The 21939-nt window shown below is 38.6% G+C and overlaps 1 protein-coding gene across 1 annotated transcript in view; it reads right to left on the bottom strand.

Moving 5' to 3' along the window:
- Positions 1–363: 363 nt before the first annotated feature.
- setd3 (SET domain containing 3, actin histidine methyltransferase) overlaps positions 364–21939 on the bottom strand; it is a 33845-nt gene continuing 12269 nt past the window's right edge. Inside the window, exons 7-13 of the mRNA XM_062440366.1 lie at positions 14044–14102; positions 12745–12859; positions 10107–10181; positions 9744–9910; positions 6651–6736; positions 4715–4875; positions 364–4601 (exon numbers count right to left, since the gene is read on the bottom strand). Of these exons, the coding sequence (XP_062296350.1) occupies positions 4104–4601; positions 4715–4875; positions 6651–6736; positions 9744–9910; positions 10107–10181; positions 12745–12859; positions 14044–14102 (1161 nt within the window). The 3' untranslated portion in view covers positions 364–4103. The remainder of the gene's footprint in view (positions 4602–4714; positions 4876–6650; positions 6737–9743; positions 9911–10106; positions 10182–12744; positions 12860–14043; positions 14103–21939) is intronic.

Genomic DNA, 21939 nt, shown 5'->3' with positions numbered 1-21939 from the left:
CAGCGAGTACTAACAATACTGGACATGCCTCGCTCTCCACTGCCCACCCCAATGCCCATTATAATAATATATTCAAGGATTAAAGGGGTTTTATCTTAGACACCCATGAATTATGAATGGGGCATTTCAAAATTTAATTGCCCCGAATTAAATGATTCAAGATAATGTTTCTTTTATAAATTCGTAATAGGGCCAGGGGGCAAAGAAGGGGAAAATACATTAAATAAACCTTTTTCCTCCCAACAAAAAGGACAAGGAAGAGGAATAATAGATGGATGGTGACCTTGAGTCTCTGGAGGAGAAGACTGGTTGATGAAGATTAGAGAAAGGTTTAAGAACAACACTCCACACAAGAGGTGAGAAATGAGATGAAGTTTAATCTCTGGCTTTTGAATGTTGACAGTTTCAGGATTTATCAACTCTAGCTTTTACTGCACAATCCAGGTCTTTTTACACTGACAGAAACCCAGAACTACTGCATACGGTGATAATGGTGAGGAGTCCAGTTCAACTGGATGTACCCGGCCAGGACTTGTTGAGTCTATGGTTAAAGCTAGGAGATCACACACTATGGTACAGAGGTCTTTAGAAAAGCAGCAAACAGTGAGGTTGGTAAAAGTATATGATTGCATAAAAAATACAGATTTGTGATGGAAAAGTGCTCTAGCCACAGAAAGACAAGTGACACATCAAACATGATACAAAACAAGAGCATCGTGTGGTACAAAGTGGTGAAACACACCTGACCTACAATAAGGTGACTTTAACCTAGATTTGGTTATATTAATGCATACCACTTGTAGAGGGAACGTTGTGGCAGTGATCATTTACTGCCTTCCCCTCAGACCACCTTCAAGCCACCGTTAGCTAACAACATGGCAAGGTCCGTTAAATCTTCATAACTCAACTGGTTAACCTGGAGTGACCCCGACCAATATTATGGGTGTTCGATTCTAAATCACAGTGCCAATCCCCTGACAGTCACAACAGTTATTTTTATCTGTAAATAGAGATGTGAAAGAAGTTTAATTTTTTTTTTTTTTTTAAAGAAAAAAAGATCAAATTTAGCATGTACTTCATATATGTTCTGAGGAGTAGAGGAGAACAGGGACCTTATGATTCAAATATAGTTTTACCAATGATTCATGTTATAAATGTTAAGAAACAGTTTACTATGTTAAATACCCTTTTTTGCTTTCTTTATGAGAGTGTATTGAGAAGACTGATATGAATCTTGTGTGTGTGCGTTAAGTACAAAGCTGGAACTGGGAAGTGATTAGCATAGCTTCGCATAAAGCTACCTCCACCACGACTTCACACCCCCTAAATAACAATATTAACATTTTAAAAATATGTTTAAACCTGCAATAATAAATATGTTTTGCCACCTAGAGCCAGTGACAACAAGCTGTAAATACAACATTTATACATATCATTTATATTATCATTGCTCATTTCCATATCCAGCATTTATGGAGCAACACTATCATTCATTTGGAGTCTTGTTTCTGTCCACCTGATGAATGTAAGTCCAATATTCACTGTCTCTCAGCTCGATTTATGGTCCCCACCAACTCCTGAGGTAAATATCTGGCACGCTAGCTACTAATGCGCCATTATGTTCACCAGCTACTTGCTAACGATATTTATTTGCAATTTGGTTCTGAGCAGGTAGTGAACAGTGGGGGTTTTTAGAGCTTTTTTACTGGAAAAGCTGGGGCTAAAAAATGACACTATGAGAGCAGTGACATTGAACCAAAGCAGTAAAGTTGGAGCCAGACAGCTAAACAATGCTAAAACTCGCTATGTAGCTCTGCTAATCCGAGGTTTAAGGCAGGTTAAACAAACAAGATACAACATGGTGGGCATATTTTTGAACTTTGCTAGCTGTCCCCTTCTTTTTCCATCTTTATGATAAACAAGGCAAATGTCACATCTCAGCTCCATAGTTAAGACTTATGGTTGCTCAAAATTCTTATCCATCTCTCAGAAAGAAAGCAAATATGTGCATTTCCATAAATGTTTAATTATTCTTTAAAGTATGTAAAAAATCACAGTTTCGGCTTATTATTATACTTCTCTATAATATTATTATATTATTCTCTAATAAGTTGCATGTTAATAATATATATATTTCTATTGCAATTTTAGTTTTTCATTCTTAAGTATCTTTTTGATGATTATTCTTACTATGTTTACTTGCATGTGCTGCAGTTAAAGACCACTTTTACATGAATTGTACTAAAGCTGTCAGGCTCACTCAAACAGTACAGACTTCAGTCGATGGTAACTGATAAAGCTGTCAATCATACTTGCAAACAAGCTCCTTTCAGTGTTTGATATTTGTGAGATGTGCACAAGTGTATACGAGTGCACAGTGAAGTAAAAATGCAAATAGGCTGCAACAAAGCCATGTTTGAAGCCTTATTTTTTTGAAAGCAGGAAGACAACCTACAGTAACAAGAGAGTGAGTGTCATCACAGCTAGTTTCTGATTGAAGGAATACAACTGCCCCCCCTCTCAAAATGCATACTGTAAGTATGAAGTGACAGCAGCTCAAGGCTACAACACAGTTAAACATTGTAAGTTCCGTTTTATTTTAAACCTTTTACCCTCCTACTTCACGGTAGAGATTGTAGAACTAGGTCAGATTTAAATTATTCCGATTTACATACCAGAATAACTATATATTGATAATAATTATAAATTATTCCACAGTGTATATGTAGTCGTATATGGCCCACATATACACTGATACCAGTTAACACAGTATTTTCTAGAGTGGATTTAATTAAACATTGTGATTGACGAACTCAGCACATCTACTACCACTTTCCACTTCTAATTTTAAAAGGTCAAAAAATGAAGATCAAAAATATGTGTCCCCTTGTGTCCACAGTCTTAATCAGGTAAATTATTAGAAATGATAACAAATATGACTTTTGGACTGTCAGGTACTCAGCCAGTATCGTGTGTTTAGTATCAGTGCACAGAGTCAGTAAGCGGGGTCACCCCTATAGTTAACGCAAACTAAACAAGAAAAAGAGTAAAAACCTACCGACAGTACTTCCACTTTTTTCGTACAAAAATGTCGTGTTGAAATTGCCTCATGTTAAGGCGGTCAAAAAAAAAAAAAGCTTCCAACAGGAAAAAAAAACGTCATCATCATCATCTTGTGTCTCACTGAACCGTCAGTGCTGTATATGGCTTTCTTTAGGGGCAACTCCAGTGATCACTCCCTTTCAGTGACATCTGCAGATAACCACTGCAACTTAAATTGAGTACATTCATCAAGGTACTTTTTTTAAAAACACAAAATAAAACTGAATTATTCGTTTCTCAATAAGGGCTGTAACAATTCATTGATGTAAAGTTTACAATTTTATGGTAGAAATTACATTTTTTCATTGACAAGAGCAAAAAACATTTGTCATTTTTGCTGTGTTGTACAGTTACAATCAAATTCTCTCATTCCCTAATAAGAGCATTTTCACGTTTCCTTCCTTATTTTTGCTTGAAATGATTTTAACCAGAAAAAAAAGAGAGTGGACAATGATGGTCTTACTCAAGCACACCCCAAAATGCACTAGAGAATACGATTGTCAACTCAAAACATACTGGACATATATGGAGACAAACTGCAGTAATAAACCAACCAATTCACAAGATTAGAAAGATTTTGGCTTTCTGGAAATAACATTCTCCTAACTCCATTGTGTTTTTTAGTTTTTCTTTGTTCGCCTAACAATTTGCTGGAACCAGTTCCGTGGTGTCCCCCTCTTCACTCTCTTCCTATGCTGTAGGCCTTGAACAGTTTCAATGTAAACCCACGTTTCAAACCCAGAAACAAAACCAAAAAAAAAAGAAAATTCCTAATGAAAAACTGTTCTGCACAGAAGGCTGAGGTACACACTGGCAGCATTTTTTTTTTTTTTAAACGAGTTCAGCAGCGGACAACTAATACAAGCCACGCTGGATGAACGTACAGTCGCTCGAGTTCTGCGACTTGAATTAAAATTGATTTCAGCTTCTATATTTCTGAGTCATTTAAGAGACACAAAAATAAATAAATAGCATGGGCTGTGGCAGTAAGTGGAATATATTTATTCACTGTTCTCTTTGGGATTCTCTTCAGTTCGACTGGCACTTAGGTTGGCCTCCTCCCTTTGGCCCTTCTGGGTTGCGTTAGAACCTTCAATCGAGTCCAAAGCTGAATTAACATCTTTGCTGACCTTCTCCTGAGTTTCCTCCTGCACTGGGTCTACATTAGCCTGCATATCCATCCCGTACACAGCCTTCCCCCCATTAAGGAAGGGACTGTGCTCTTCCTCCGGGATCTCCTGACCTTCTTCCACCTCCTCCAGCTTGCGCAGGATAATCGGAAGCTTGGCATCAGCGTCAGTATTCTCCAGCAAAGCGATGTCGCTTTCCTCGTACTGAGGCAGTGGAGCGTCCTCCTCCAGCTTCTTCTCGAAGTGCAGACGCTTGGCCCGACCGCTGGCTGACGCTTTCTCCAGGATCTGCTTCTCGGCCAGGCGGAGCTGGATGGCAACGCGAGAATGAAGAGATAGATCAGGTTTCTCCAGCATGGAGCGATCCTCCTGGAAGAAGATACGAGGTAAAGAAACAGAGAAGATTACAAACTCAAACTGTTTTTTGCAATAAGGAACCCCAGATTGCCAATTAAAATTGATTCAAATTCCAGCCGACTGACCTCGGAGGTGGTCCTGTAGGTCTTCAGCAGTAGAGCAGCTCTGGTCTCCAAGAAAGTCCACAACTTGATCTCGTTGTCCCAGCTGACAGGGTACTCGCTGTTGCCCAAGGTGAAGATCTTATTGATGGCACGATCTCCGAGCAGGTAGTCCTTCAGTTCCTCTGAAACAATACCAAAGAGCAAGACCAACGTTGTGGAGTTGTTAAGGGGAATTTGACTATAAAACATTATCAATCAATTAAACAGTCAAATATTATGTGACACAAACCCAGAGTGGAGGTTTTCATAGGTATTAAGTGTTGGAACTGATTCTTAACAGATACCATATCCAAAGCCAACATGTTTAGACTCATTTTTTACAGAATCCAGAGAGTCAGGTACAAAATAGACCTGAAATAACTAGATCTGATCCAAAATGTGGTCAACCAGAGAGGACATAATTTGGACTTGGCTCAACATTGGTTGCTTAGAACCAAGTGGACCCCTGAAAGACCTCTAACCCAGAGTCAGATAGATTAGTTAAACTGACTGGACAAGACTGAAAAAGTACACATCCCAGTGAATCCAAATCTAGATATTATGTTTGGAACACTGAATGAGACCTTGAAACCCTTGAATTTGTATACAAACCTTATTCATGTTTTAAATCTATCAACTTAGGGTTATAAATCTGTCTATGTGTATCAAGTAGATCATGAACAAAAGGTGTAAAAGTGTTCCAGATACATTTAATCAACATTTCATATCTAATACTGATGACTCATGAACATCTACAGGTTGTGAACATAATTTGGCTCCCACTACAAACTGTGGTGTGTTTGATTCTTAGCCAACATATGGTGAGTTTTTTATTTATGATTTCAGCTGCAAATAATAAAAGTGGAACATAAATGAATTTGATAAGGGATTCAGATTTGATTTACTGCTGTTGGACCCCTTCCATAGTTGTTTCTGTTCTCAATCGTCTGACTTTGGGTAAGACAGCAAGAAAGTGTGAGACTGTCCTGTTCATTTGTGACCTGAGTTTAGTCATCAAACCCCACTCAGTCTAAGATTTTTTAAGCCAGCCAAGTTTAGTCCCTCACCGACGTGAACATGATTTTGGTTAAGATCAACGAGTCACGTGAAAGCATCATAAAGGGTCTTTTCTCCCTGTTGAAAGCTTTAGCTTGTTGCCTTTGATCTGACGAGTTAAACATAGCTTGGTTACATGGGAAGATGAAAGAGGTGAACCGCAGTGGCTCTGTAGTGTGTGCACACTATTCCATCATGTCACATCTGTTAAAAAATGTCAACACACACATACACACACATATACACACAAGCAATGATACCACCCCCCCTCACATACACATGCATCTAAAGGCGTTGGGGCCGTTTTAAAAATTAACATGCAGCAAAAAGAAAAAAAAAAGTGAATAATATATCAAGCAGGGTCCTGAAGATGAGTCCTGTGACAGAGGAGGATGTGGCCTTGTGTGGTTGGGGATTTATGACACCACTGCTGTTCTGCATACATGCCGATGAATATTGCAAACCCCCCTGTGAATTGCTCCTTCCCCACATCTGGTGGCCTGCCTTGATCAATTAACCAGCTCGGGAATGGACAGGCCTTGCTCTTCCCTCTCTTTCTCCTCTACCTCCACCTCCTCTCCGTCTCTTCCCCTCTCTACTGATGTGGGGAGGAAGCAGTCGCTTGACGGTGGTCTCAGGAGGAGAGCGTCGGAAACTGTGGTGTGCTTTGTTTTACAGTGTGCTACCAGGTCTGTGGCTTAGAGGTTCCTCTGGGAATGTCCTGGTGCTGGCTGTAAATGTGTATGTGTGTGTGTGTGTGTGTGTGTGTGTGTGTGTGTGTGTGTGTGTGTGTGTGTGTGTGTGTGTGTGTGTGTGTGTGTGTTGGTGTGTGTGTGTGTTGGTGTATCTGTCAGCGTCTTACCCTCTGTCATACAGAAGACTCTTAGAAAGGCAAGTAACTGCGCTGAAATGGGGGGTTCATTACAGTGGAGAGCAAAGATGCAGGACCTAGAAAACACAACCAACAAACACATTAGTTACTTTTAAAATACACAGGTCCAATACACATTCAAAACTCCTGACCTGTGGACAAGTACAGGGCCTCTGAAACAATCAAAATAATATTTACATAACTTTATACATTCACTTTCATAGCCATGGCATTTTATTCCCTTTCATAGGATACTGATTTTGAACCTTAACTAGCTAACATGAGTAAAAAGCAAAAAGAATTGGTTCAGGAGTCTCTTCAGAGGATGTAAGGGAGATAAAAAGGGCTAATGTGAGAGTTATACTGCACTAATACTGGACTCTGGTCCAATGAATTAAAAAAAAAAGAGTCTACTGCGACACAAGAAGTAATGTATCTACATTTTAAGTGGCTCCTTCACAGTATTCTGTGCTTTATTAAACTAATTTTGTTTCCTTTATTTATAATACATGATAAATGTATGTCAGGGTACTTCAGGAGTTGGAACAAGGCACGCATTTAATGTACAGTAGCTTCCATTTCCCTTTGTGCTACTGACTTGTGTTGAAAGTACTGTAGAAATGTTACTAGTTTAAAGCTGCCATCAAGGTTTATTCCAATATGTGACCACCAACATGTGACTTACATGTTAAATTGCCACAATATTTATATAAAGAGGTCTGCAATTGGCTTAAAAGAAAACTAAAATATAATACTACTATAATAATACTTCAGTGTTGATGTGTATTATTCACATGTGAGCACAGCATAGCTTCATATGGCATAATAAGACTGTAGTATATATTCACTACTTCAATTCCATGCCATTTTAGTTTGAGCTATAACTATAATTTTTTAACTGACAGCAGCACAACACTGCTAATACACATTAAACCTTTACTGATTTCTAAATCAGGCATAACTATACTGATATTTCACAACAATAAATATAATTATTATTGTAGTATACTGTGTTTTTTGCATATCTGAATGCTGATACAGGTGTTTCTGTGATATCCTGATATTTTTCAATATACACAAAGTGTCTTAACTAATAGTTAAGACACTTTTTTATCACACTCCTCTGCTTTTTACTTGTTTATTCATTTGTGATTATCATACAACTTTTTGTTTATTGTCCTGCTTGACTTCTTATTAATAATGTTAACATGCTTCCTGATTGGTTAGTACAATGTTATCATTATCAATAGAAACAAACAATGGCCAAAACTATTTTTTTTTAAAAAAGGAATTCATTCTGTAGGTCATGTAAAAATCTGAAAATGTTTACCATTTACATAAATTAGTTTCATCATGCAAGTATAACATATAACAGCATATTTGCCTCCATATCTGACACTATCAAAATGAAATATTTTCTCTATTGTCTCTGAACAATCTAAGGATTGTGAAAGTCAGCAATGTGACAGAAAACATATGAAAGCAGTAGTGATCCAGGACTCAGCAGAATCTATTCCACATCATAATATTACACGCGGAGGTAATTCTGGAGAGGACAATATTTTCCCCCTATTTCAGCAAAGTGATCGATGTGGTGATCGGTAGCACAGGGTCGACATTATTACAGCGCACAAACACATTACAGCCGCCTCCCCACTCTTCCCTATTGAATTATCCCTCTGTCCATTGCTCCAGCAATAGAGCATCCAGCTAAGGTAGGTTAACTCTTTGTGGGAAGTACTGCACTCAAATGGAACTCACTGGGTTAATCCAGTCTGGAGCATGTATTTCATTATTATAATTATTACAATTACAATAATTACAGTCCACATAGACAGGACTGAATCACTGACAGAGGAAGCCAGTTGTCCTCAGTGTTTGCATATCTGCTGCTAACACCAACCTGAATACCTATTTGGGAACATGACAACTGAAAAAATAAAACCAAGTATACAAAATTAGATGTTAGCAGTTCTGGTTTGTAATGTAGCCATGGCAACTCTTTTTTTCTCCGATTTTTGATTGGATTTATGGAGGTTTATTGGCGTTGGACATCAGAAATAATGATATCCTAGGGAAGTGTAAGTCATACTGAATGATATAAATGTTTCATGTTGGGCGTTAAGATTTCACTGATTTATTAGTCCGAGAAATAAGGCGATTTTTGACTCAAATTCAGACCATATCCTGTCATTTCGCCATGGTTAAAATGCCATCTGGAACCACGAGTTAAATTACTGAGGAGCACAGTGAGTATTTCATTCCCCAACCTCCCCCTGTAATGTTAATCCTGTCAAAATGGGGCGTTAGTTAAAGAAGAGGAGCTAATTGCACATTTGTAAAAGAATAGTGAAATGTTTTAACTCAGAAGGGCAAAAAAGAAGAGTGACTTTCAGTTGTAAAAAAAAAAAAAAAAAAAAGGAGTCTGATGAGAGCAGCCGTTCTACATCTCAGCGAGGCTCGGCACCAAATCTGTTGCTGTTTCCTTTGAAAATGATCTACGACCATATCTGTCACTTTAATAGAGCGCCCCGGCAACAACGGGGATTGTTTCATTTAATTTCCACTGTTGAGATTTAGACTGTCATCAATAAGAGATTAAAAGGCGTCTGATTAAAAATGCCGAGCAGAGAATGCTGCATAAAATTAAGGGGCTAATGATAAAATGATTAAGCTTCTTCGTGATGAAAGTGTTGGGGCGGATGGTAAATTGATACTTGGTGGAGTGGGAGACAAAAAAAATAAAAAAAATAAAAGAGACCTGCTGCAACATTTATATTATGTGTTTCAATTATGCCAAAGGGAGGGGGGCTAATTGGTTGAAATATCTACTGTGGGAAGACAAAAGTGCACTGAGGCTATAAGAAAGGTGCATGAAAGTTAGTCATGAGCCTGAAGCTCTCCTTGACCCATATTAAAGGCTTTAGAGTAAAACGCTTCCAGCGCTAGATTGCAGATTCAGTCACTTATGAGAGCAGACACCGAGTTCACAGATAAGTAGAAAAGACGAAAGCGAGGCATGTTTGTCCTTCGACTGAAATTAAATGCTTCGAAAGAACTACAAAAAGAGGAGGTTGGACGTACGCTGGGATGCCGGCCCGAGCCAGCACTTCGGCCTTCATGGCGTAGAGGCGTTCGCTCTTACTGACGCCCAGCTTGATCTTCACCCGGTCGTGGGCGTTGTCTTGGAAGAAGAAGCCGTTGTGGATGACGAACTCGGCGTTGGACCTCGTGCCGTAAAAGATGTAGATCTACGGGAAAGACATATCACATATTACCATCACCTTTCTGGACGGACGGAGATAAGTTGGGGATTTCTTTTAGGTAGATTCGGAGCATGTTTAAACAACATTAACAGCGAACTGCACAGAATATGTAGATAATATAAGTAAATTATTATAAATCCTCATAAATGAAAAGAGTAATTTAGATTGAACATAGCTCCACCTGTTCGTTCTCCTTGTAGTCCTGCAGGGCCACGCATTCACAACGATCATCCTCCAGGTTGTAACCGGTTGTGATCTGCAGGTCAACAACATTTACACATATAACCTTTACCAACACATTTTCTTTTCTTTTTTTTTAAATTATTTTCTTTTTGGACTGCCGATTGTAATACATACATTCATCAAACCAGTAGTAGCATCTCTTCTGCTATCCGTACATTTGCAAGATTTATTAACTTTATACAGTTTAGGAGAGATGAAGTGTGTGCATAAGAGCAATAAAAGGAGTGACGGGTAAGTCCAGGAGAGGTTGGAAAAGATTAAACAAACATACATATTTAAAAGAAAAGAAGGGGGTTCAAAATACATATCTATATAAAATAAAGGGGCAGGAAAACAATAGCTTTACATAATCATTCACGTGACACCTCCACAAAATCTGGTTGTAAGGGTTTTACATATTTGACCCACTTAATAAACACAGTTTTCTTGAGACGGCAAGAGAAAGTTATCCTTTTAATAACATAAATATCATTTATTAAATGTATCCATTCTTGTATTTTAGTGGGTTCTACAAACACATTTTTATTGGAACATCTTTTTTTGGCATCCAGGATTGTATTTTTTTATGTGGGAATTCAATATTTTTGGTGAAACTGAAACCATATATTATCATGTCATTTTATTAAGTATCACGTAAGAATTCACATTTTTTCACATTTTCTGCCACATTATAATTATTGGTCTTCAATAATTTAAAGGACTTTAAAAATGAATCAAAAGGTTGTCCAAACTGAGTCTCTGATTGACCAAATTTTAGTAAATTGATCAATAACCGTTTAGCTAATTTAAATCATTCTTTCATAGAGAATCAAAGTGAAACCGAAACCATCGGTTCAGTTGAAGAAGTAAGAAAACCTTGTTCAAAATCCCATTGACATTTGTGCTACTTACTCAATATGTTTAGATAAAGATAATTTCTTTAAAAGAGGATTTAATATTGTTGTTTATTTAATTTTTTTTTTTTTCAGAACTTTTAACCAACAGTATTTTCCATAGTCCCTAGGCAGAAGGACCAAGACCATGAGCAAGTCTTGGGGTTTCAGTTCAGAATAGTCTGTGTTAACAGCAGAACAGAGGACTGAACTCTGTCAATGCTTTAGACAATCAAGATTACAGCTAACATTTAAGTTAAAATTGGCCTCTGTAATATGTCTGTAGAGTCGGTATTGTTCCACTTAGTGATTTTATCCATGTTTGTCTAGATAAACATGAAGCTGGCAAACAAAAAATGGGTTGTATGAGTGCAGTTTGGTTTCAGTTAACCAGATATAGGTCAAAAAGAAGCCAACCTTAAATACAGTTGGAACGTAGCTCAGCCTATTTTGATACACTTGGTGTGTGTGTGTGTGTGTGTGTGTGTGTGTGTGTGTGTGTGTGTGTGTGTGTGTGTGTGTGTGTGTGTGTGTGTGTGTGTGAGTGTGGTGGAGTCAGATTAGCTGTAAACTGTGCCTCTAACAGTGAATGTTGGGTGTGAGTACAGTCTGTCAGAAAATAAATGCTGCAGCTACTACAGAAGCAGGCAGAGTCCTCAAGTGGGTTAGCCCTGAAGTTAGAGACAACTTCACCCTGGAGCTGTAAAGCAGTCTCATCCTGTGTATCTGGACCACAGTCTGAAGGCTGATGTAGGTGCTTTCAAATGCAGCCGTCTGTTACACAAGCTTTATTATAATAATGTCACTCCTTTGTCCGGTGATAAGACCCTTCTGGGCAGAGTTTAATTTCATAAAGCACAAAAAAATGCAATTCTCTTGTTTTCTTGCCTCTTTATTTTTAAAATGTTTTATATAAATATGTATGTATAACCTTATATGGGTCAAAGACGTTTGAGGTTTTCAAAGTAGCAAAAAGATAAAACAGCAAGTACAGCTTCCTAAAAGCTTTTTTATGTTCATTGGAATGTCAACTATGAACTTATATTAGTTATACTCTTAGAATAAAGCCAGTAATTCATTTATATTGTGATTCATACAAATGTACCTTAGAAAAAAGGTCATTCAGTATAACACAAAGTTTTGTTTAAAAAAACATTTCATGTCCATTTATCATAATCACGTTTCTAGATTTATGTTTGGACTGTCAGAGATATAACTATCAGAAAAAATGACATTATTACATTTTGAATACCATGTATTTGATGCATCACTGGTACAATGGTACAAACATTTACTGCCTTGCACTGAAAAAAATGGAAAAATGTTTAAAAACATATTTTACTTAATCCATTTGAGATTAGTTTTTGTCTCCATGGGTCAACAAAACAAGTTATTGTATTTTAATATAAAATATTGGTGTTATACTGTATGAAAATATTTCATTAACGAAAGAAAACACATTTTCTTCTTTAAAAAAAATATTTATCTCCTTTTCTAATCTCTCCCGGACATACTTTAATACTTTATATTGCTCCTATGTGCCACTTAATCTCTCCCAAATTGTACAAAGTTCATACATTTTGGAAATTTGTTGAGGGCAAAAGAGAGAAATGCCTGTTTGTTATATGCTTATATTGCAATCTGTAGTTCATCTGTGTGTGTGTGTGTGTGTGTGTGTGTGTGTGTGCTAGATTAAGACCTTACCAGTCCGTTTGTATGGTTACACATGTCCCAAAGCGGGATGAGTGCCAGCGTGACCCGACTGCCGTCCTCAGTGGGGATCTGGTTCTGACGGGTCATCACCGAGGACACCGCCCACCTGTCAATTACAATCGACCAATCAGGGTCCGTTACAGTGGAGCTGAATGTCTCCACTCACACGGATCATGAGACTCTGGACAACGGCCGATCCTGCCTCATAAAGGAGAGGGAGGTTCATCAAATCTAACACTGCTATTGCCAAACGGAGAGAGGCCTTGCATCAGATGAGGACGGAAAGAGGGAGGGAGAAAGATGGAGAGAGGAGGAGAAGGGAGAGTGGAGGGTGAGCGGAGTAGATAAGGAGATGAGAAAGGAGGGGAGGAAGAGAGATTGAAGGTTTTCTTTCGAGCAGGTCACTTTTATCTCCTCCTTAAACCCACGGCATTCTATCTCTTAAAAAATAACTGCTTTATTACCACTGGGTATTTTGTTCTTTTGACCATCATTTCTATCAGTTTGTCCACCATTGTGCTCAAAGTCTGACGTGACGGGAATAAATGTTTCTCCTTCTGTCTCTTTGTAATAGGTAAGTCTAAGCTGCAATCAGACCTGTCACGATAACTACTTTTATTGGAAATAATCGCAATAAACGATATTATTGTCATTTAAAGGTCATTTTATACCACTGATATAATGATAATATAATAATATAATAATACAAGGGGGTTGGGGGGTGGGACTGGAGAGTTAAAACACAGACTGCCATTATGGTTGGGGACAGAGTTATTTACCTTTAATTCTTCTGCAGTCTCCACTCAGGACGTACACAGTGAGGAATGGAGGACACTACTCACTTAGCCAATGTGACATGAATAGCCTCTTAGCTGCTAATGTGAAGTGTGATACGATAAGTCGATAATTATTGTGACAGGCCTACATGCAATGTTCAGACTGCAGGTGTTTGAGGAGCATTACTTTGTCCTAGTAAGTCTTGTGGTCATTGTGGTTTGTTTCTCTTGGAAATTGCAGTTATTTTCTCTTCCGAACAGGTTTGACTAACCTGGGGGTTAATTGTCTGCTGGTGTCGACATGTTTCCACATCCCAGGAATGAAGCCGGTGTTTAAATCATAATTACTCATAGAAATGATGGCCAAAACTAAGAAAAATAAAGTTGTAACTTGTAATAAACCACAATTATTCTCTTGTGTTTGCTTCAGGAAAAACACACACACACACACATGTAAACAATCTGACTCAATCCCCAACCCTGTTCAGACACACACACACACACACACACTGACCTGTAGTCATCAAATGTAAAGCTGTCCTTCAGGGGCAGTTTGCTGGCGGCGGGATGAGTCTGGGGATGGAGGGAAGCGGGTGGACGAGAGGATAAAGGGAGAGAGAAGGAGAAGAGAAAAAAAACACAAATCAGTATGAGGAATTTCATTATGCAGGTATGCTGGAGGGGGGCTGCTCGACAGGGATGCCTAACAAGAAGGACTGGGAGTAGGGGGCCACCGCCGGGGCTCGTGTATGTGTGTGTGGTCCGTTAGTGCGGCGTGACACTCGCCCCCCCACATACATCACTGTCAACTTAATTTGTTGTGGCCAGCAGCCGTCATAAATCTGCCTCATCAATTTGGGCCTGAAAACGTGTGTGTGTCTGTGCGTGTGTGTCCACCAATGCCACCGGTTCCTCCATTTAAAGCCGCAGTCACCACCTACAAGAGCCATTTGCAAACTGTCCTGAGCTTAAACAGGACAGAGAGAGAGACAGAGAGAGAGAGAGAGAGAGAGAGAGAGAGAGAGAGAGAGAGAGAGAGAGAGAGAGAGAGAGAGAGAGAGAGAGAGAGAGAGAGAGAGAGAGAGAGAGAGGGGGGCTCAGTGGAATGTATAATGAAGAAAAGGAGGAGGGAAGGAGGGAAATCAAATGGAAGCAGGGGACAAAGTGTAAGAACAAAGTAAAGAAAAAGAGAGGAAAGAGCAGAAAGGGAGAGATGGATCTACTCTTCAGTAATAAAAGCATCTATGAGGAAGTGTATAACTAACTGTGTTCAGGCAGAATGCGAGGCAAATTTTTTAGAGGCGGTGTGATTTCATACAAGATCAATGGAAAAACATGACAGGGTGTGATGTGTGTATCTGCACAGAGTTAAAAAGTTTTCAGGTGGAGAGAAATGAACAGACAGAAGTGGACTTCCTGGTGAGTTCAGTCAGAGGCTGAGCTGAACACAAATACAGACACAGCAGATAGATGTTCTCAGTCAGAAAGCTTTGATAAATCTACCTGCCCAGCATGAAGGGCAGCAGAGCTGAAACAATTGACTAATTATAAGCAACTATTTAAACTGTTTAAGTCATTTTCTCTGGTAAAAATGCCAAACATCCACTATTTCCAGTTTCTAAAAAGTGAGAATATGCTGCTTTTCTATGTTTAATGATACTGTTAATTGAACAAGTGAGCCAGTTAGGAACACACTGGTGAACACAGTGAAGCATTTGGCAGATAAAGAGCTAAATATTTTTCTCAGGGGTTGTACAGACCAAAACAGAGCTAAAAGCTTGTCAGCATTTGACCAAAAAAATGGAAAAAAGTGTTAAACATGCTGACTGTAATATATTTTCCAGTAAGTGTATTTTCATAGAGCATGTACATGAATAAAAATCAATAACTGCTTAGAAGCTTGTTATCAGTTTAAAAACTTATTTATTTTCATGGGGGTCAAAATCAGTGAAAACTCGAAACAGCAATGCCATTTAACCTCCTAAATACACACACACACACACACACACACACACACACACACACACACACACACACACACACACACACACACACACACACACACACACACACACACACACACACACACACACACACACACACACACACACACACACACCTCAGGGTAAAGTAAGAGTGGTCACATCATATATCACCTCTGGAGGTGAATAGCTGCTCTGTGTGTGTGTGTGTGTGTGTGTGTGTGTGTGTGTGTGTGTGTGTGTGTGTGTGTGTGTGTGTGTGTGTGTGTGTGTGTGTGTGTGTGTGTGTGTGTGTGTGTTAATGCAGAGCGTCCGGCCGTGACACTAATTCGTCCCTACAGGTGATTGTGGAGGATCATGCCTGTCGAGTTAAACCAAGTGACCAGGCTTCTATCACACATACATAGAGAACTAGAAACAATTATCTTTGCTCGGTTTGACTCGCTCTCACCAGAGGAGACGGAGGAGGTGGAAGAGAGGTGGAGGAAGAGGAGGAGGGGTTCTGAGGTCAAGGTCCAGATTACCAGCTTGGCCTTCTGTTTTCCTACAATTCACCTATCATGGTGACTCATGATCAGTAAATGGGGTCTTGTCGTTGGTTTTTCAGTTTGTTTTTCCATCTGTCCAACCAACAGACCACCATTAAGTTAACAATATATATATATAAACATATATACATAGCAAATTGGTAGAATGTGTTGATTCTTCCACTGTGATCAATTTTTTATTATATTATCCTCAATGTTCCTCAACCTAGAAACATGAGATTCTCATGGATCATTGAACTATTCTACAGCTTTATGTGACATCATGTTTCTTTTCTCTCGTTGGTAAGGCAGATGGCTTTAAATATGATACCCATGTACCTATATGGAGAAGAAGCCAGTCAAAGGTGGAGGTTGATTGTATTAAATTCTGATTGCAAGTGGAGACAAAACAGAGTACCAAATTATCTCAAAACTGATCTAGAATTAGAGATTTACCTACTTTTGTGGGTGTAATCTTAAATTTCAGTTCACAGTTAGAGGTACACACAACATAATTGTATGTTTACTAGAATGGACCATAAGAGCTGTGCTTTAAAAGTGTTTGGCTTTTTATCAAAGAACCAGATATCTCCTGCAGAGTTGCTCATCATTTGTACTTCAGTACAAACGTCGATGATTCAACCAGGAGAGTTTTATACCTGTCCAAGCATTGGACAGACTCCAACAACACTGCATTTGCTCTTTGTAACCCTGTTTAGAAAAGTGCTATATATAAAAAGTTCTTATATCAGCCTATCCCCAAGCATTGTCTAGGCAGAAAATTACCCTGAAACGCCAAAACAAACTTCATCTTTATAACTCTAATGTTCGTAATCCTGCTATTGTCTGGTCAACCTTACTCTAGAACAACATTTTGGTCCAAGACAAGGTAATATACAACCATTAAAATGTAATGTTCTGTAATGTTCAATCTGTTGGTTGTAAATCCACCTGATTCAAAGAACTGGCAAGTGATGTTTGAGTGTGGGAGCAAACACAAATCTGGCCTTGGCCAGACCAAATTTCAGTAGGTAGAAAAAAAGAGAGAAAACCTTGACAACCAGACATATTCAGTTACAGTTTCACTGAAGGGCCTGCAGGAGATGGACACATGGGTGTAAAAATCAGCTGAATGGACTATGTCTATATATACACACACATATACACACACACACGTACACACAACACTGCACGCTGAGCTCTTGATGCATTAGCATCCAAAGACAAGGGTCATCCATCATGTGCCACTGTGGAGAGAGAGTGTGTGTGTGTGAGTGTGTGTGTGCTGGAATAGGCTGAAGATATGGGTAAAAGATAGACATGAGGGGGACAAGTGAGGGTGAAAGAAAGACACAGTACGTGTAGAGTCTGCCAAATCAATGCATGGACATAGAAACCACATAGCGCAAAAGCTTGTGAATATTTTCCATCGTAGAAGACTGCTAATTGAATAACTGAATGCAGGTGTCCAATCAGTGCCAACATTAGTACCATAAGAGAGGGGAGATTAATGAGTTCTGTGCTGCAGCAGTTTGAGTGACGGAAAGATTTATACAAGCATTTTAAAAGATACCCTGTGGAGTTTTTGACCACTAGTGGTGCCATGGAGCAATGTTATTGAGAGTGGTTCACCATTTAGTTTGTAACAGGCATGCACACAATACACAAATTTTATACACACACGCCAACAGTTTCATGCTATTCTGCTATTCTGACAGTTGATGGCAATACAGAACCAAAAAAAACGAAAATTGTGGGAAAAAACGGAGGTAAAAAGACTGCTAGCTAGGAAACATAAATGCTCGTTGTTTAGCTTAGCTTAGCATAAAGGTTGTAGAGAAAGCTACAAAAGCTAGAAAGCTAGCCTGGCTAAAATACACCCTAACCCTGGACACCAGACACATCTTCAATTATTTCCATTATTTTTAGGTAGGTCAATTATGTTAAGAATTATTACTTAAGTGTATAAAATGTCAGAAAAAATTATAACAATGACCAAAGGCCATTTTTTGTCAGACCAACAGCGCAAAACTTTAATAAATTTAATTTAAAATAATATAAAAACACCCATGACAAGGTGGAATTAGCAATTGTGTGGCATGACTGTGTGAAAGTGAGATATGAATATATGAGATAAGAGTTATATGTTTGTATGCTTATTTATGCCTTATGTGTTAAGAAAAGAACTGGATAGGAGATGTGGTTAGCCTAGCCTAGCTTAAACACAGGAAAAAGCTAAATAGTTGCAATACACAACTCCCTCAAAATTATGACTTGCTGTTTTAAACATTTTTGTTTGTGTACAGATGAAAAAAACATAATATAACATGTAGGGCTGTGCGATTGCCTCTAAATTTCAAATTGTAGATTGTCATTGCTCTAGATTGCCAATACACGATTAAATCGGCAGGGGGGGGGCACGTTTTTTGTTATAATTACGTTATTTTTTAATGTTTTACATCACATGCATGCAAAAGTGAGCGACACCGCTGCGCTGACAAGCCGGACACGCGTTGCTCCTCCTCACTTCAAGTCGCTGTCATTAACTTTTAACCTGCATAGGCGGCAGTGCCAACACTGTAGGAATTTATGAAAGCCCTTGTGTGAACATTTCAATAGTTACACATTGAAACAATATTTATTTGCAATTACTCTCTATTGAACGACCCCGAAGCATGAGCAAACGGGCTGTGTCGGTTCAGATCAAAGAGAGATTTGATCGTCCCAGCCCTAATAACATGTTAATTATTGAGTTCTGGAGGTGTTGCAAAGCTAGCTGCTTTCCCTACAACCTTCACCCTAAGCTAAGCTAAGCTAAACACGCTCTGACCTGCTGTACTTCCCGCACAGACATGAGTTTGAGATCAATCTTCTCATCCCACTCTAGGAAAGAAAGAAAATGCTTATATTTCCCTAAAAGTTTGACCCAACGAGGAAACTGAAAAGAAAATAGAAACAAAGGGAAATGCTAAGTTAAGAAACAAAGAAAGACAGGTTGAGTATTCTCCCAGGGAATAATAGATGATGACGCTTTTTGTTGGTTCTTTATTATCAAAAAGGGCCCTCCAAACACCTACTTGTGGTATTTACATGCAGGAGGCACATCTCTGTGTTTTGGGGGAATGTCAGTAGTGGTTCTGTCTGTCTGTATACATCAGCATATATCAGTCTGTGTGGCTGATCATACACCCAAACACACCGGACAGAGAGAGGACGGGGGCAGGGGGGGGAAAGAGAGAGAGAGAGAGAGAGAGAGAGAGAGAGAGAGAGAGAGAGAGAGAAAGATAGACTAAAAGAGAGAGAGAAGAGGAGGGGGTGTTTGAGGAAGGTACATTCAGGTCAATTCAATTCAAAGCCAATGTGACAAGCTAATTTTCCAGCCCGGTCATCTGAGGAGGAGGGAGGGGAGGAAGAGAGAGGGAGGAGGTGGGAACGAGAGGCTACACAAGGAGGGAAAAATGTGTGTGTGCGTGTGTGTGTGTGCGTGTGTTAAAAACGGAGATGTATCAAAGATGAGAGGACAGGACACATACACCTCCATGAGCCCTTCTCAAGCCGGGTGCAACACAGAGCGTGTGTGTGTGTGTGTGCATGTGTGTGTCATGAGAAAATCTCTTCTGATAGACAGCTAAACTTGGAGTGGAATCATTATTAAATGCAGCTCAACTCCACACTGTTGCCGTTACTGTGGTGACTAAAAATCAGGTGGTAACTCAATATGCTGACCACAGTGGTATCCTGTTAGAGGCTATTATGCTGTAGACAAATCAGATGTATCTCCCAGTATGATACAGTAGCCCTAATGTGGCAAAACAAATGCTGACGAGGCCATATATATATAAATATATAAAAATAATTAAAATGTAAAATCCCACATTTGTCGTATTAAGAAAAATCTAATTGGTTTGTATGTTTAAGATTAAAGATGGCAAAACTTAATGTCAGTTTCTACATAGTTAAAAATTAACAAACTATTCACAGCACAATGTCCTTGGTGTGCTTCTAACAAAGCTTTTGAATAGTCTAACACATTTTCTGACTTTGTGAGACCAACTATATGACAAACTCCCCCATTTCACATAGCAGCTGGCCAGGTGTGCACAGGTGTGAAGGTAGGACAGGTTTGAACTCTCAAAGCCTTTTTTTATCCATTATTAAGACAACTACTTTGAGCACTTTTATCGCAAAAGAGTGCAACATAATGAAAGACACAACATGATCACCTTTGAGTGTGTGCTTCAAGCATGCTGAAACCTTAATGCAACTTGATATAAAGACAGACACGTTAAAGAATTAGCAGTAGCCTCAGGATTTCACAAGGTTGAGGTCTGCCATCAGTCCGGTTATCAATGCAGACACCGCCAGATTAAATTGTAGATGTTTTTTAGATCAGTCGTCTAAAAACATTCAGTAAATCACTACATGATCACACACATATAGAACATGTAAGTACAACATTCAGATCAAATATGTGCTGATCAAGAGATTCACCATAAGAAGAAAAAAATACATTTGACAACATTCAGACCATGTGACAATAACGTAGCACATCACTAACATCAATATAACTCATGGGACGATATAAGACTATAGAAACCATAAAGTAATGGGTCAGTAATTGAAGCTTCTAAAGGCAGAGGTTCTTCTATCTCACTGACAGCAAATCATTTAGAACACAACACTCCCATCTAGTGGCCTTCACTGAAATTGCATTATAATGTCAAAGCATTTATCTTTGGTTACCTCTGTTTTTTTAGAAGTTATTTATATATAACACTTAAAAAATAAGAATAAAATATATTGTGAGACTAATTAAAACAAGGAAATAATCTAACCGTACATTACTCATTCTGTCTGAAAGGAACGATCCAGCCAAATATGGATATTTTAACATGCAAAGCATAAATTCCTCCTGCCAGCATATCATCTAATTAAAACAAACACCTAGCTGCTGACAAAATAAATGAATTCTTTGAGACGCACTTCTTTCACTGCTTCTTTGATATTAGAAGAAGAAGAAGCGTCTGACTTCAGAGAGGGACTGTGGTGAGTTCTGATCAAAGCCGGTTGAATAGAACTGTCATTTCACCATGCTTCAGATTAATAATGGGACATTAGCATATTGAGATTACTATCCCACTATCTGTTGTTTTGGGCGCGTTAACCAATATTTCATCATATACTATAATCACTCCCGTCTCTATATCTTACTCACTTCCTCTTCCATTTTTTGGTTACACTGGGCTGAAAAAAACTCTGTGATAATTTTTTAAAAGTTCACAAATTGAATCTTTTCTCAAACTGAGAAAAAAAGACACTTCTAATCATGTTATGATTGGACATGAAGATCTTCTAAAGGAGGTCTCGGGGAAAAAAGTATCAGACATCACGATCCTTGATTCAACTATGACGACACTCCCCGACATCTCAGTTGAACTCTGCCTGTACTTCCTCTTCCGATCTGAAATCTGTTTATTCAAACCAAATTGTGGTTCTTTTAAATCTATGTTGTAGAGGAAGTTTTGACAGTACAAGTATAAATAATAAATCGAATAATGTCTGAATTCTATTTAGAGTCCTGGTACATGCTGACTCACTGTAATGTCTTACTGGGACACTTAAATAGAACAAAGTCCTCAATAATGTAATTTGTGGCACATGTGCTTTTCCATCTATGATAACTCAACATGCAATAACTTAGTTTAATAGATAAAACTTAAGTATATATATATATAGTGTGGTTTTAAGGCGGGGATGTGAAATAAGGCAGTGAAAGTAGCATCAAAAATCACTGGTCAACATTCACTCTGTCAGACTATGTTACTATACAGTATTGGATTGATTTTGATTGTTTGTTCATATTTGCATGTTGTATATTTATTTGTCATCATCTGTCAATGC

This window comes from Scomber scombrus, chromosome 19 (assembly GCF_963691925.1).
Source record: "Scomber scombrus chromosome 19, fScoSco1.1, whole genome shotgun sequence".
In the NCBI taxonomy this organism is placed as follows: Eukaryota; Metazoa; Chordata; class Actinopteri; order Scombriformes; family Scombridae; genus Scomber; species Scomber scombrus.
This window is presented reverse-complemented; position numbering and strand designations above follow the sequence as displayed.